Source organism: Neofelis nebulosa, chromosome 2, assembly GCF_028018385.1.
Source record: "Neofelis nebulosa isolate mNeoNeb1 chromosome 2, mNeoNeb1.pri, whole genome shotgun sequence".
Taxonomy (NCBI): domain Eukaryota; kingdom Metazoa; phylum Chordata; class Mammalia; order Carnivora; family Felidae; genus Neofelis; species Neofelis nebulosa.
In genome coordinates, this window is record NC_080783.1 from 73,591,863 (window position 1) to 73,606,998 (window position 15,136).

General features: G+C 40.1%; 1 protein-coding gene across 4 annotated transcripts in view; it reads right to left on the minus strand.

Annotated features, from left to right (window-relative positions):
• DAPL1 (death associated protein like 1) overlaps positions 1 to 11,248 on the minus strand; it is a 48,181-nt gene extending 36,933 nt beyond the window's left edge. For all 4 annotated transcript variants that reach the window (XM_058694762.1, XM_058694772.1, XM_058694778.1 and 1 more), the window contains exons 1-2: positions 11,114 to 11,248; positions 582 to 669 (exon numbers count right to left, since the gene is read on the minus strand). In XM_058694762.1, the coding sequence (XP_058550745.1) occupies positions 582 to 669; positions 11,114 to 11,171 (146 nt within the window). In that variant the 5' untranslated portion in view covers positions 11,172 to 11,248. The remainder of the gene's footprint in view (positions 1 to 581; positions 670 to 11,113) is intronic.
• Between the last annotated feature and the right edge of the window lie 3,888 nt (positions 11,249 to 15,136).

Sequence of the window (15,136 nt, forward strand, 5' to 3'; positions counted from 1 at the left end):
GGTTACAGGGGAATGAGCAGGGAGAAACTAACCTCAGTATCTATATGCCTTCTGGCCATGCCAAATATAGTGGCCATTATTTTCTAAATAATTGAGTGATGGATTTAAAACAAAACCAAAAAAAAAAAAAAAAAAGAAAGAAAAAAGAAACCCACCCCATTTATTTTTAATTCAGAAGATTTGCTACAGCAGAAAGCATATTATGAAACTAGGGCCAGCCTAGGGACACTATTTTAAAGGCTAATGCGAAAATAGGCTAAAAGAACATGAGTCAGGTTTAGAGGAAGTCAGGATTGTGCTTTTTAAGTATAAGGACAAGGCAGCTGGGCTGGCTGCAGAGAGAAGGAGGAGGGTGAGGGGGTCCAGAATCTTCTAGAAGGTAGTCACCTTTCACCTGAATGTGCCTTTCATCTTTATCCCCCAACACCACCCCTCCTGGGCTGGCTGCCTTTAACCCTGTTCAGCAAAGGTCCAAGAAGGGTTGGTTTGTCCTAAAATGCAGGGAGGCCTCTGACTTCTGGAAGCAGAGTCACTCAAAACTCCTTGAGGTGATGAAAGAGAAGAAATCAGGCAATCCCTACCTTGTTTTCTCTAATCCCGTTTTTTTGGTGTGTCTGTCCAAGACACCAATTTCTTGTTTTTTTGAAATTCGCATTCCTCCGGCTTTTACTATACAAAATAAGCATCAACACAGAGGCGTGGTTAGAATAGAAAGAGTAGTCTTGCTTTGTTATTCAAGGTATGAATTTAGACTTGAAAAAAATTTTTAGAACTTACTTTCTGAAGATCTAAGCTTTTATCTAAAATAACACAATAAAACGTTACCCTGAATTGAAGAAAAAATATTGTGTCATGCAAACAAGGTGGGGAAGGGGAGAAGGGCTGAGGTCTGCTTTTTGATGTACGGAGAGCAGGAACTGAGGCTAAAAAAACAAGAGAGGTTTACACTTTTGGTTTGGGGAGGAGAATAACAACATACTCCCTTAGGTGTTTCACTGAAAAACATTTTTTCTTGTTATCAAACCAATTACATTCTTTATGATAGCAACAGACAATTACAATGTGACCCTCTTGTTTTCCCACAAGATTAAAGTTTGTGCAAGGCTTGCATTTTTTTTTTTTTCCAACTAGATCGTTCAAAAGCCAGATTCTGAGAGATGAGCCAAAAGTCAGGGCATGCAGTGGTAACAGGCATTTAATTCAAGAGAAATGCCTCTGATCCCACTGGATACCCACCTTCCATCCAGGATCCCAAACCTCTGATGTTGGCCAAGCTCAGAGGTTCTAATGAGTAATTAAACTCCATTAATAATCCTGCCATTCAGGAGATCAATTAGTGTTAATTAGGCTACAGATGACCTAACAGCAATTCAAGTGTTTAACAATGTCAGATGAAATCAACTTTTGAAAAGGAACAACCCATTTCAGATTGCAAGTCAAAGCAAATACTTCTTTCTGTTCCCAGGAAATGTGCACATCTCAAATCTGACAAACTCAAATGAGAAAAAGCTAAATGGACATTGATTTGTTTAAACTTGTTAATTCTCTTTATGGAAACGCCAAATTGGCGATTTCTAAAACTAGTTCCAATAAAGTGAAAAATAAGGGAAACCCATTCTATTTCTCAATGCACTTGTGAATTTGACTTTACCCTCGTTCTTTAAAAATTATTACATATTTTGCTGATTTTGTAAAACACGCATAAGGCACACAATTCAAAAAGCACGAAGAGGTCTGCAGTCTCCCTCCTACCATTATTTCCAGCTCCCAGTTCATCTCCCTAGGTACTGCTAATGTTACATGTTTCCAATGTGTTTATCCAGATATTCTACATATCATGATTTTTAATGTTTTTAATTTTTAATTATTTTCTTTTAATGTTTATTTATTTTGTGTGTGTGTGAGAGAGAGAGGGAGAGAGAGCAGGGAAAGGGCAGAGAGAGAGAGAGAGAGAGAAAATCCCAATAGGCCCCATGCTGCCAACACAGAGCCTGACCTAGGGCTGGACCCACAAACCTTGAGATCACAACCTGAGCTTAATCTGAGAGTCAGACACTCAACCAGCTGAGCCACCTAGGTGCCCCATTGTATTACTAATTAAAAAAAAAATTAATTAAAAGTTTTTTTTTTTTTTTTTTTTTAAATTTTTTTTTTCAACATTTTTAATTTATTTTGGGACAGAGAGAGACAGAGCATGAACGGGAGAGGGGCAGAGAGAGAGGGAGACACAGAATCGGAAACAGGCTCCAGGCTCCGAGCCATCAGCCCAGAGCCTGACGCGGGGCTCGAACTCACGGACCGTGAGATCGTGACCTGGCTGAAGTCGGACGCTTAACCGACTGCGCCACCCAGGCGCCCCAATTAAAAGTTTTTTTAATGTTTATTTATTTTTGAAGGAGAGAGAGACACAGAGTGTGAGCCAGGGAGGGGCAGAGAGAGACGGAGACAAAGAATCAGAAGCAGGCTCCAGGCTCCGAGCTGTCATCACAGAGCCGGATGCAAGGCTCGAAGCACAAGATCATGACCCGAGATGAAGTCGGACACTTAACCGACTGAGCCACTCAGGCACCCCATCATATTACTATTTTTTTTTAAAATATGAACTTTATTGTCAAATTGGTTTCCATACAACACCCAGTGCTCATCCCAACAGGTGCCCTCCTCAGTACCCATCACCCACCCTCCCCTCCCTCCCACCCCCTATCAACCCTCAGTTTGTTCTCAGTTTTTAAGAGTCTCTTATGTTTTGGCTCCCTCCTTTCTAACCTTTTTTTTTTTTTTCTCCTTCCCCTCCCCCATGGTCTTCTGTTAAGTTTCTCAGGATCCACATAAGAGTGAAAACATATGGTATCTTTCTCTGTATGGCTTATTTCACTTAGCATCACACTCTCCAGTTCCATCCACGTTGCTACAAAAGGCCATATTTCATTCTTTCTCATTGCCACGTAGTATTCCATTGTGTACATAAACCACAATTTCTTTATCCATTCATCATATTACTATTTTTTAAATGGCAGCATAAGATACACATTGTTCTGCATCTTGTTATATTTTTCATTCAATGATAAATTTTGGAGAAAATTCCCTATCTATCTATGTAGACATGTGTTGTTCTTTTTAACATCTACGTTAAAATTTCATTATATGAACATTCTGTGTTTACTTAACCAACTCCCAAATGTTGGACATTTTGGATGTTTCTAATTCATTGATGTCACAAATCATGCTGCAACAAATATTGCTTTATATGCATAATTTTGCGCAAGTGCAAGTATATCCATGGGATAAATTCCTACAAGTGATCTTGTTCTATGTGCATTTGGAATTTTGTTACATCTTGCCAAATTGCCCTTCCCAGAGGTTGTACCTGTTTACAATCTCAGGAGCTCTGATGACAATGCTCCTTTCCCCTACCTCCGGCAACAATGGGAGCTGGAAATGTTTGGTTTTGTCAACGAAGAAGTCAAAGAAAAAGATATCTTATTTTAATTTGCATTTCTTCTATTTTATTAAAGGTTGAGCTTGCTTCTGCGTGTTACAAGCCATTTGTATTTCCTTTTCACGAACTGCTCAAATTTTTGTCCATTTTTTTCTATTTGACTTCTACTCTGTTCTGTTAATCTCTTTACTGCAGTTGCAACTCTAGTTTAATGATGGTAGCAATATATATTTATTTGTTAAAGAATAGTTGACACACAGTGATGGTAGCATTACATTTTAATGTCTGATAGAGTTAATACTTTTTTGCTGTTTCCTCTGCAGAATTTTACTAGCTATTCTGATTTAGTTTTCCATATGAACTTTATTAAAAATTTTTTTTTTAATGTTTATTCATTTTTGAGAGAGACAGAGAGAGACAGAGCAGAGTGGCGAGGGGCAGAGAGAGAAGGAGACACAGGATCCAAAGCAGGCTCCAGGCTCTGAGCTATCAGCGCAGAGCCCAATGTAGGGCCCAAACCCACGTACTGCGAGATCATGACCTGAGCCAAGTTCGGATGCTCAACCGACTGAGCCACCCAGGTGCCCCTCCATATGAACCTTAAAATCAGTTTGTCAATTCTTTCCTTAACAGTCCTGCTGGTATTTTTTTTTTTTTTTAATGGTCTCACTTTAAATTTATAGATTTTTTTAAAGGGAAAGTTCGTATCTTTATATTCCTAGTGGCTCTCTATTTAGGAACATGGTATGCTTTTCCATTGTTTATGTATTCTTTTGGGTCGCTCAGGAACTGGTTTACATAAGGGGCGCCTGGGTGGCTTAGTCGGTTGAGCATCCGACTTTGGCTCAGGTCATGATCTCACAGTCTGTGGGTTCGAGCCCTGCATCGGGCTCTGTGCTGACAGCTCAGAACCTGGAGCCTGCTTCTGCTTCTCTGTCTCCCTCTCTCTCTGCCCCTCCCCTGCTCGTGCTCTCTCTCTGTTGCAAAAATAAATAAAAACATTAAAAAAAAGGAACTGGTTTGCATAAATCTCACACATTTATTCTTAAGTTTAACCCCTAAGCATTTTATCTTTCTTGTTGCTGTTGCTATTGTAAATGGGGTTGATTCTTCAATGATAACTCTGACAGATTGTTGTTCTTATATCATTGATTTTATACCTAGATCTTATTGAATTCTTATTATTTATAATAGTTTTTTTTGTTGTTGTTGATTCCCTTAGGTTTTTCGGGTAAAAAAATTATATAACTTGCAAAGAATTATAATATTACTTCCTGTCAAATAATGTTAGTCATGGTAGTTGACATCTTTGTTATCCTAATTTTTAAGAGATTGCTTTTCATGTTTTTCCACTTAGGTGGACACACACACACGCACACATACACACAGATATATATATGTATATATATTTATATATTTTTTCATATTAAGGAAATACTCTTACTATTTCATTTGGCTTAAAAATTACAAATATCTTTTTAGCATTCATGGATATGACCCATGGTTTTTGTCATTAATGTGGTTAATTATATTAACAGATATTAATATATAAAGATATATTAATGGATATCTTACTATCAAACCATTCTTGCATTCATGGAATAAACTCCACTTGGTCATTTTGAATCACCAAGTTGTTTTTTCATTGATTATAAAAGCCTCTTGTTAGAATTTTGTAATATTAGATGCAGTCTAGAAAAAAATGCTATTTTTACACATGATCTGCTTTAAATTCACACACACACACACACACACACACACACACACACACATTACGTGAGAAAAAGGCATAGAGAGTAATCAGCAACAGAAATCAAATGATGTGAAAATATCATCTGAACAGCCAGGGAATGTAAATGTGAAATAAATGAAGGGATGGCTTTTCTGGGAAGACTAAGGAGGCATGCACCTCTGTGTGAGGGGTGATGGCATACACAGCACTGTTGTCTCTCCTACTGAGAGGAGTCAAACAGGAGGTCTAGAGTTTGGGCCGTCAGTACCTCTCCCATTGTATTTTTTATTCTCCTTGTGACAAGTGAGGTATCTTTTTAAAAAAAAATTTTTTTAACATTCATTTATTTTTGAGAGACAGAGAGACAGAGCATGAGCAGGAGAGGGGCAGAGAGAGAGGGAGACACTGAATCCAAAGCAGGTTCCGGGCTCCGAGCTGTCAGCACAGAGCCCGATGTGGGGCTCGAACCCACGAGCTGTGAGATCATGACCTGAGCCGAAGTCGGACACTTAACTGACTGAGCCACCCGGGTGCCCCAGTGACAAGTGCTTTTGAAATATGGAGGGCTGTAATTATTTTCTTATTAATATTCTTTGTGTTTTCCCTGATGCTATTGTTTCTACATATTTTTTTTCCACCAGGCTATTATCACCAACTATAGAAGCCAACTTGTTAACAGTTAAAATAAGCAATAGTTAAGAATGAGAAGCCATTTGGAATGTTGAGTTCTGTGCCACTCATCTGCAAGGAGCTGGACAATCTAGGGAAGTCTAGACCAGAGGGGGAACTGGGGAGTCTGGAAAGATCACTTCTGAAGAAGATAGACTCAAGGGAACTTAGGTGCCATCTTCAAAGATCTGAGGGACTATCATGTGGAAGAGGAATGGCTTGTTGGTAAGGAAATTTTATGTAGGATCAGATAGCTCTAGAACCTTGAGCTCTGGAACCTTGAGCAAGATACTTAAACCTCTCTAAGACTCAGTTTCTACATCCTTCAATAATGCCATTTGTTCAGGTTGCTCTAGAGAATAGAGATGATACAAGCACCTGGTTCATGGTCGGCACTTGACAATTGTTATTACTCATATTTATTTCACGTTGTTCCAGAGGAGAGAATGAAGAGCAAAGGATGAACATTCCTGAAAGGCAGAGCCTGGCTACTAGCCTGGCTAGTTTGTGTCATTCAAGTGAAGTAGGTTGCCTAGGACAAGAGTAAGTCCCTTGGCTCTCAGTGTGTTAAAAAAAAAAAAAAAAAAAAGTCCACTTGCCATGAACATCTTAGGAGGATTTTGGAGAATTTGCTGGAAGTTGAACTAGATGATCTTTATTATAAAGTCTTAACTCCAAAATAAATTACTTTCCTCCCTTTGAAAGAATATAAGGCACTTAACAGAATGTCAAAAGAAATTTAAGAATGCATTCTTAAGAATGTCCTTAAGAACAATAAAACAAAGATATTTGAAGGGAAATTAAAAATCCTCCCAGAAGATTCTTACTTTCATCCAGGAATCTTTGAATTCTCTCTGTGATGGCTGTATGCTCTCAGTCATTTAGGGAGCATAAGTAAACCACAGACACCTTGGATTTCCAGAGCACAGTTCTTGTACCAAAGTTGTTCTGGTAGGCAGGTAATTTACTTGGTCAGCCATGTACAGTAGAAAGACATGGAAGTTAATATCCCCATACTGTAGATGGATACACTAAGATATCGATTAAGGCTCTCACTACTTGGGGTGACTGAACCAGATGGAACCAGTTTGTGGGAGGGTCATCTTCAAAGTTCTGCTGGGAATATTGATCACACTGGTCTCCCAGCCTGTTGGTAAACCATTGCAAATAAGTATTTACAATCCAACACAATTAGGTACTTGCCCATTTTCAATATACCAGATAGGTCTGCTCATGAGAATGCTTCAAAGTTTCACTGTATCTAAATTAGTTTACTTAAAGATGTAATAATTTACACAATTCCATGTTTGAGACTATATTGCCTTTTGAATTTCTGTAGAAGGACCAACTGCAATTGGGCAAGGTAAATATGAACTGATTAAACATTTTAACAGGTTTTTCAGTACAAATATATAAGACTAGGTCCTTTCAATAAGCAAAATGAACTAGAGATTTAAAAAATGTAAAAGAGAAAGATGCCCTTTTGGATAGTTTCATCAGAAAAATCTAAATTTATGTGGGGAAAATGAACCTTTGCTCTCCTATCTCTGAGTAGTATTAATACTATATAATAACTTTTCAGTTAAGATTTTCCAGACAACAGGTTTTGGTAGAGGGTAGTCAAGGTAAAGAAAGATACATCCTCCAGCAAAATAAACTTTTTTCCTTCACTAATTAGTGGAAAATGAATGGGGGAAAGCTGAATAACACAAAGGTTTGTGCATACTCTGCCTGTGACTTAGCACTTATATTTGAAGATTTTAACTAAAGGTTAGATGTTCGCAAAACATTCACTTTGCATTTACAGTCAATGTTTCAGGCCATGTTTTTCAAGATTTTTTAAATGTTTATTCATTTTTCAGAGACAGAGAGACAGAGCGTGAGGGCAGAGAGGCAGAGAGAGAGGGAGACACAGAATCCAAAGCAGGCTCCAGGCTCGGAGCTGTCAGCACGGAGCCTGACACGGGGCTTGAACTCACGGACTACAAGACCATGACCTGAGCTGAAGTCAGATGCTTCATCGACTGAGCCACCCAAGGGCCCCATGTTTCAGCCCATTTTAATATGCCAATCAAGACCCAAAAGGAGAGTCAGGAGAAGGTGGTGAAGTAATGAGAGAGGGCTTTAGAGCAGGAGAGCTTTGCCATGGGGCCCACTTTCTTTTCTTTTTTTTTTTAATTAAAAAAAAATTTTTTTTTTAACATTTTATTTATTTTTTAGACAGGGAGAGACAGAGCATGAACAGGGGAGGGTCAGAGAGAGGGCGACACAGAATCTGAAACAGGCTCCAGGCTCTGAGCTGTCAGCACAGAGCCCGATGCGGGGCTCGAACTCACGGATGGTGAGATCATGACCTGCGCCAAAGTCGGCCGCTCAACCGACTGAGCCACCCAGGCGCCCCACCCACTTTCTTTTCAAAGCTCAGCCCCACTCCCCATTAGCTGTGGCTTCGGACCAGTCCCTCAACCTTGCTGACTTTCAGTCTGCTCCTCTGTGAAACAAGGATGAGGGTGCATCGTTGGTCTGCAGGGCTGTGGGCATGTCTAGGAGACCAGCTGGTCCTATGGTCATCCCAACCCCTGGCCCTGTAATGTGTGGGGTAGCAGGTATCACACAGCGTCTCCTCGAGCCTCACAGACTAACCCCCATACGGTGACTTGAGCAGACTGGAGTTGAGAATTAAACCTTTGGTATTGGTTTTATTTTGAATGATACCCGTCCTTATGTAGCCATGGCGTCCCCCTCATCTTCTGCATGAGAGGCACACTTGAGCATGTCCCCAAATCTCCTTCTCTCTTTAATGAGCCAGAAAACTGATTCTCTCTGGGGGTTCCATGGTGACCCCTCTGATGGCTTTGATTCATTTGACTTAAACCAAATTACAAAGTGAAAGAGATGCAGAAAAACGCAGGAATTCTTGCTCTTTCGAGTTACTTGGCTTCCTCATCTTACTTTCCACTCACATATTTTTGGCTCTTCGTGTAATGGGGTTCTTCTAAAACTGAGAGCGAGGCAAATCAGAAGAGCAGAAAAGTCAAAGCTACGCTGACGAGCGCCTAGGCCACATCATGTTTAATGTAGACTTGTTTCACAGCACCAATATATAACCAGGGCTGACAGAGATGCAAAATATTGTATTCATATACGTGAAAGAAAAGCAGCTAAGACTGCACATGTAGGCGGGAAAGAGTTACAGCTGGCTAACTTCGCAGACGTTTCATTTTTTTTTTTTTTTTTTTAAATACTATCTCAACTTTTTAAAAAAGTTTATCTATTTTGAGAGTGAGCGAGCGAGAGAGTGTGAGGGTGTATGCAGGGGAGGGGCAAAGAGAGAGGGAGAGAGAGAAGCCCAAGCAGGCCCCATGCTCAGAGCAGAGCCAGATGTGGGGCTCGATTCCACACCATGGATCACGACCTGAGCCGAAACCAAGAGTCAGGCGCTTAACTGACTGAGCCACCCAGGCACCCCTATTAGCCCCTGCTTTAAAGATGAGGAAACTGAGGCCAGAGATGTGGAATGGAGTTTAAGCCTAGGGACTGCCTGATTCCAAAGGCCATGTCAGCCCCTCCCCACCAAATCCCATCTGATTCCTGCTCTCAGGGATCTCTATATTGTTTATAAAAGTCAGGTGCTGTTTTAGTGGAGTCTTGGCAATGAATTATTTTTGTGCCATGAATACAATTTTGCGCCATAGCAAACTGATTCAGGCTTCAAATATGTAGCAAGACGAGCCGAAGGATGAGGTTTCTTTGTTCCCTTGCTCTCAGCGGGGAGGCCAAAGTCTGCCTTCATCTCCATTCCAATTATCCCAAACCTCTTATCTGTAGTGTCACAGTTCATAATAATTAATTGTCATGCCAGAGGCATTGTGACATGCTTGATGGAGTCATGGTGTGCTATGTACACAGAGTAATTAGCAATCATTAGTGGAGGGACAGAAAGTTCCTGGTGGTTTCATTCAAACTTTCATTTGGTTAAGTTTATCTCTGTGTTCTTTGTGCATAAATGTAATTTAGCAAATCAGGTTTTAGCTTATCCGTTTTATGAAGGATTGGGGTGGAAGTGGCGGGAAGAGAATGTGTTCTTTTTTCTTTTGTCTTTCTGTAATGAGCTTCTCCTCCAATAATGTGCATGTATAGTTCCTGACCATTAGTTAGCATCATTAACTTTAAATACAGATAATGTTAAATACTGCTAAATCCAATTACAAATATAAAATGTCAGGAGTCTGCTACAGGAAACCAGGGCACTGTGTCCAAAACTTGAAGCTCAGATTTAGTAGTAAAATTCGCTCTTTTCAGGTGGGCCACCCACCAGAAAGCCATTGAATTCTGTGTCAGTTTTTGAAGCTTTCTGAAGGTTACACCTGCCAGCATCCTCTGCAGCAAAGATGGCTGAAATAACCTTGGCTTAGAGGTGCCAAAGAATTACACCAATAAATAAATAAATTTTGTGAGTGGAGAAAAGCAAGAACAAAGTGGTCAAGATTTTGAGATCTTTCTTAAGGAAAAAAGAAGGAAGACATTTGAAAGAACATAAAACTGGCTAAAAATAGTCCTGCATACCTCAGCCAATCTATATGAACATATGGTTAAGTACAATAAAACTAATTTCCATATTTCAGAGAGCATAAGTTAAAAAAAAAAGAGTGAGAGAAAACTGTGGCTACTTTGCAAAACACGTTGATTGCTACCTTTTCTAGTCAGTCCCCTCCAGTGCTTGGGTCCTTATTAAAAAGTGCTCCTTAGCTTGATAACAAGGTAAACTACGTTATTGATAGCACTGCCCAATCCCAAAGCCTGAAGAGAAAGAAAAATAAAGTTGCTGTCCTCTTTGTGGAAACTGGTTTGCCTGGGTACAAAGTCAGATGATGAACAGGCATTTTGGGGTGACTGAGTCTTAGGGTTGGAACTTCTTGGGAGGAAGGTTGCCATGGCAGTCAATCACCTTCCTGTGGATGTGTCACTGCTAATCTCCAGCCAGAAAGGGAAGATCCCTTTTCACGAGCACTGAGTCCCTTATACCTTCCTAGATCATTAGCTTTTAATTCAGCTGGGGCTTGACAAACCCCCAGGTGGTTTGTACACAAGCCCAGAAGGTTGAAAAAGACATAGGGGGAGAGCAGGTTGCATGAAGTTAAAGCAACAGTGGATGTTAAGAACCTCCACTCTGTTGGGGTGCCTCCCCCGAAGGTGTTGGTGGAAAGAGGAGCAGCGACAGCAGTGAGGCCAGTGAGGTCATCTGCAGGATGGAGGGCAGGTGGGTAGCCTACCTGCAGGAGGATGCCCCCCTTTCAGCGGGGAGAGCAGGACTTGCACTTCATTTGCCATAGCGTGTGCCAGTGTCAATGCCAGTCCGGTGCTCTGGAGGCTGAACGCCAGCTGCTGCCCCACTGCACCCTGGCTTTATATGGGCTGGGGGCGGGGCCCCTTCAGGGCATTGCTGAGCAGCAACAGGGCTTGTCACCTCTCTTTCTGGGAACCTCCATCTCCTTGGCAAGTTTTCTCTTACAAGAAAGCTTTCTTCTTGTTCCCTTTATCTCAGAAGGCAAGGTAGACGGCTAAGGGAATTCCTGTTTTCTTTTGCCAGAGGCAGGGGAGAGGATGAAGTTCAGTGGAATTCTTTTTCTCACCAACTATTCATCCATCAAGTATATACAGTGCATCTACAATGTGACAGGCTCTCGGTTGCATTCTGGTGCGACAAGGAGGTCAAGATTTTTGTTTGGAGACATCCGTAGTCTTTCTGAAGAGACACTTAGAAAACAAAGCACTATGCCTTTGCCCCAGCTTTTGTCATTGTGAACATTCATACTAAGAAGATAATTGGGGATGGGCACAGAGACTTCTTCACAAGGATGGCAATCATGTGTTTTTTTCTTTATTTTTTAGAATTGATTGGCATCAATATAAACATTCCCAAATACAGTGGGATAGTTAAGATATAGCCATGAGAATTCTAGGTACACATTACATGTCATGTTTTCAAATAATATTTAATGATGTGAAACTATTCATGATAAGACAGTGAAAAAGTAGGCTAGGAGCCAATAGATGCCAATTTTGTTAACAAGAAAAAGTCCAAATTTAAGCTTTATTGTATCTCCAGTGCTGATCAAAGTTGAGCATATGGCAGTTACTTAGAAATATTTCTTTGTTCTTCAGTATAATTAGAGACTTCTACACTTCAAAAAAAAAAAAAAAAAAACCAAAAACAAAAGCAAAAAACCATAAAATCCAAAACCTCTGCTCTTCAAAAAACATTGTTAAGGAAATGAAGACCAGCCACAAACTGAAGGGCAAATAAAATATGTGTAGAACACATTTCTAGTAAGTGCTGGCATTGAGAATACATAAAGAAACAACTCAGTAATAAGAAAACGAACAACCCAATTTAACAAAGTGAGCAAAAGATTAAAAACTTCACAAAGTAGAGATATTGACAACAAATAAACACATAAAAGATGTTCAACATCATTAATCATAGGGAAATACAAATGAACACCACAATGAAATACATTACACATGTATAAGAATGGCTCAAACAAAAAAAAAAAGAAAAAAAGAAAGAAAAGGAAAATATAGCATCCTGATGAATATGCGGAGCAACTGAAACTCTCATACACAGCTGGTGGGAAGGCCAATTGGAAAAGCCACTTTGAAAGCCTGTATGGCAGTTTCCTGTAAAATATCTTGTAACATTAGTCATACACTTACTGTGTGACTAACAATCCAATTCCTAGGAATTTTCCCAAGAGAAATGAAAACACATGTATGCACAAAAATCTACATCTGAATGTTTTAACAGCTCCTATTCATAATGGACAAAAGTTATAAACAACCCCCAAATCCATCAAATGTAGGACAGATACACAGATTGTGGTGTATCCATACAATAGAAAACTACTCCACAATAATAAAAAATGAACAGATAATTACATGCAATAACATGGATGAATCTCAAAAGCATTATGCTAAATGAAAGAAGACTAAAAAAGCCAGTTACTATATAACTCCATTTATATGACATTCTTGAAAAGTCAAAACTATAGGACCAGAAATCAGATTTGATTGCCAGAGGAGGGGGTGGAGAGAGTGGTTTAGCCACAAAGAGGCAGGAGGGGACTTTCAAGGCTGTTAGAAATAGTCAAGAGATTGTGGCCGCAATTCCATTTGTCACATATCATACGTAGATCATATAAAAGTGAATTTTACTGTGTGCAAATTCTACCTCAGTAAACAACAAAAATATCTATTTGTTAAATAATGAATGAAAATATTTCAAAATGTTAAGAGTGGTTGTATATAGGTAAGAATATTACCTGTTTATTTTTGTTATCTTCTATTTTTCTGTATTACTTTTAAAATCAATACAAATCAATAAAACCTTTTTTCAGGGAAAAAGTATGTTAAAGTGTTTTGACCAAAGTAGGTACATGCTGTGGGAGCAAAAAGGAGGGATCATCCATACCATCTAGCAAATATTTTGTGAGTGCCTTCCCTCAGAGCCCTGGACAAGAAGCTGGGGTTTAGAGGTGACAAAACCCCACCCCCACTTTCAGAGAATCTCACAGTCTCATAGGGGATGTAGAAGATGAGATGAGAAGAAGGCTAAGAGGATTCCTTCTGTAGCTGACAATAGAAATTTCTGCGAGGGTGGAAATGTTCTGTATCTGCTCAGACCAGTAGGGTAGCCACAAGCCACATTTGATTTGGGCACTTGAAATGTGGCTGGTGTAATGGAGAAATCAAAATTTAAATTTGTTAAAATTAAATAATTTTAATTAAAATTGAAATATTACTATAAATAGATACATGTGGTTGTGGCTACTGTATTGGATGGCATGGGTCTGTAGCATAAAACCTAGATGTGTGATTGCTTGTTGTCCAGAACTCATTGATTGGCCTCCTTTTCTGCAAGGTGCAGAAAGCCAGGAGGGCATCAAAGGGCAGCCATCCCTTAGGAGAGGCTGTACTGAGGGCAGCCCAACTGATTGGATAGAATATAATGCATGTCCAGGCAAGGAAGGCTTCTTTTGAGCAAATGCTTACTTTACCATGAAGTTATATTAAGTAGGTTCTTTTTCACCTCATTTACAAGCAAGGCCTTCAACAGTATGATCTGAGCTAACAGCAGTGATGTCGTCCGGGAGGTGATGGTGAAGGAGGGCAAACCAAGGAAATGTGAAGGGTGTAAGTAATTAGAATCCATGGGGCATCCCCTCTAGATTCTATCCTTCCCAACCTTACATATTTAAATTTTTTTTAACGTTTTATTTATTTTTGAGACAGAGAGAGACAGAGCATGAGCAGGGGAGGGTCAGAGAGAGAGGGAGACACAGAGTCCGAAACAGGCTCCAGGCTCTGAGCTGTCAGCCCAGAGCCCGATGCGGGGCTCGAATCCACGGACCGCGAGATCATGACCTGAACTGAAGTCGGACGCCCAACCGACTGAGCCACCCAGGCGCCCCCCAACCCTACATATTTAACATGAGCCTCACAGATGGATAGGGCATTTGTTTCCTTTTACCCCCCAGATAGAAATATCTACCAGTTATTAACAAGACCGTATGTGGGAGTAAATAAAGGAGTGGCATAAACCACGAAGAGACAACCAACCTGTTTTACTATATAGAAACGTGAGAAGAAGAGGGGAAAAGCAAAAATGAGGACAATGTGTTTTTCCTTCCCCATCTCTGCCAGCATGGTCTTCCCCACTCTGCCACTAACTCTGTTTCCACAGGAACAGGAGGCCTGGAATCCCAATTCTGATTCCCTTGGGGCAGGTGCACCACCGTGGGGCAGCCCACTTAGGGTGGTAGGGTCCTCTCTCACTCTATCTTGTGTAAGTCATTCAAAACACAGACCTGTTTTGCAGGCTGTGACATGAGTATAACCTGGATTCTTTACTCTGAGGATGGACTAGAGCCTCCAACAGGATGAAAGTCTCATCCAAAGAAGGCAACGTGTTATTACCCTTTAAATAGGCTTGTAAACCTCATTTTAAGAGGGATATTGGTCTGGTTAACTGCAATGGGAGAGTAGTTCCTGCTAGGACCAAAGTATTTGAAATGGTGCTTAGTAATGCTGAAAGCCTTGTAAAATGGCTTCTCATAACAGTGAAGTTGCCAGATAGCTTTTTTTTTGTCTTTTAAGTGAAAGGACAATATAACATTAAAGACATTAATAATATTTTAAAATTATGACACTTTCATCGTAGTACTCTCTTCTTTTAATTTGTATGTGGGGAGCCATTATTACCTTCTTCATACAATCACAGTTTAGCAGTTGCATTT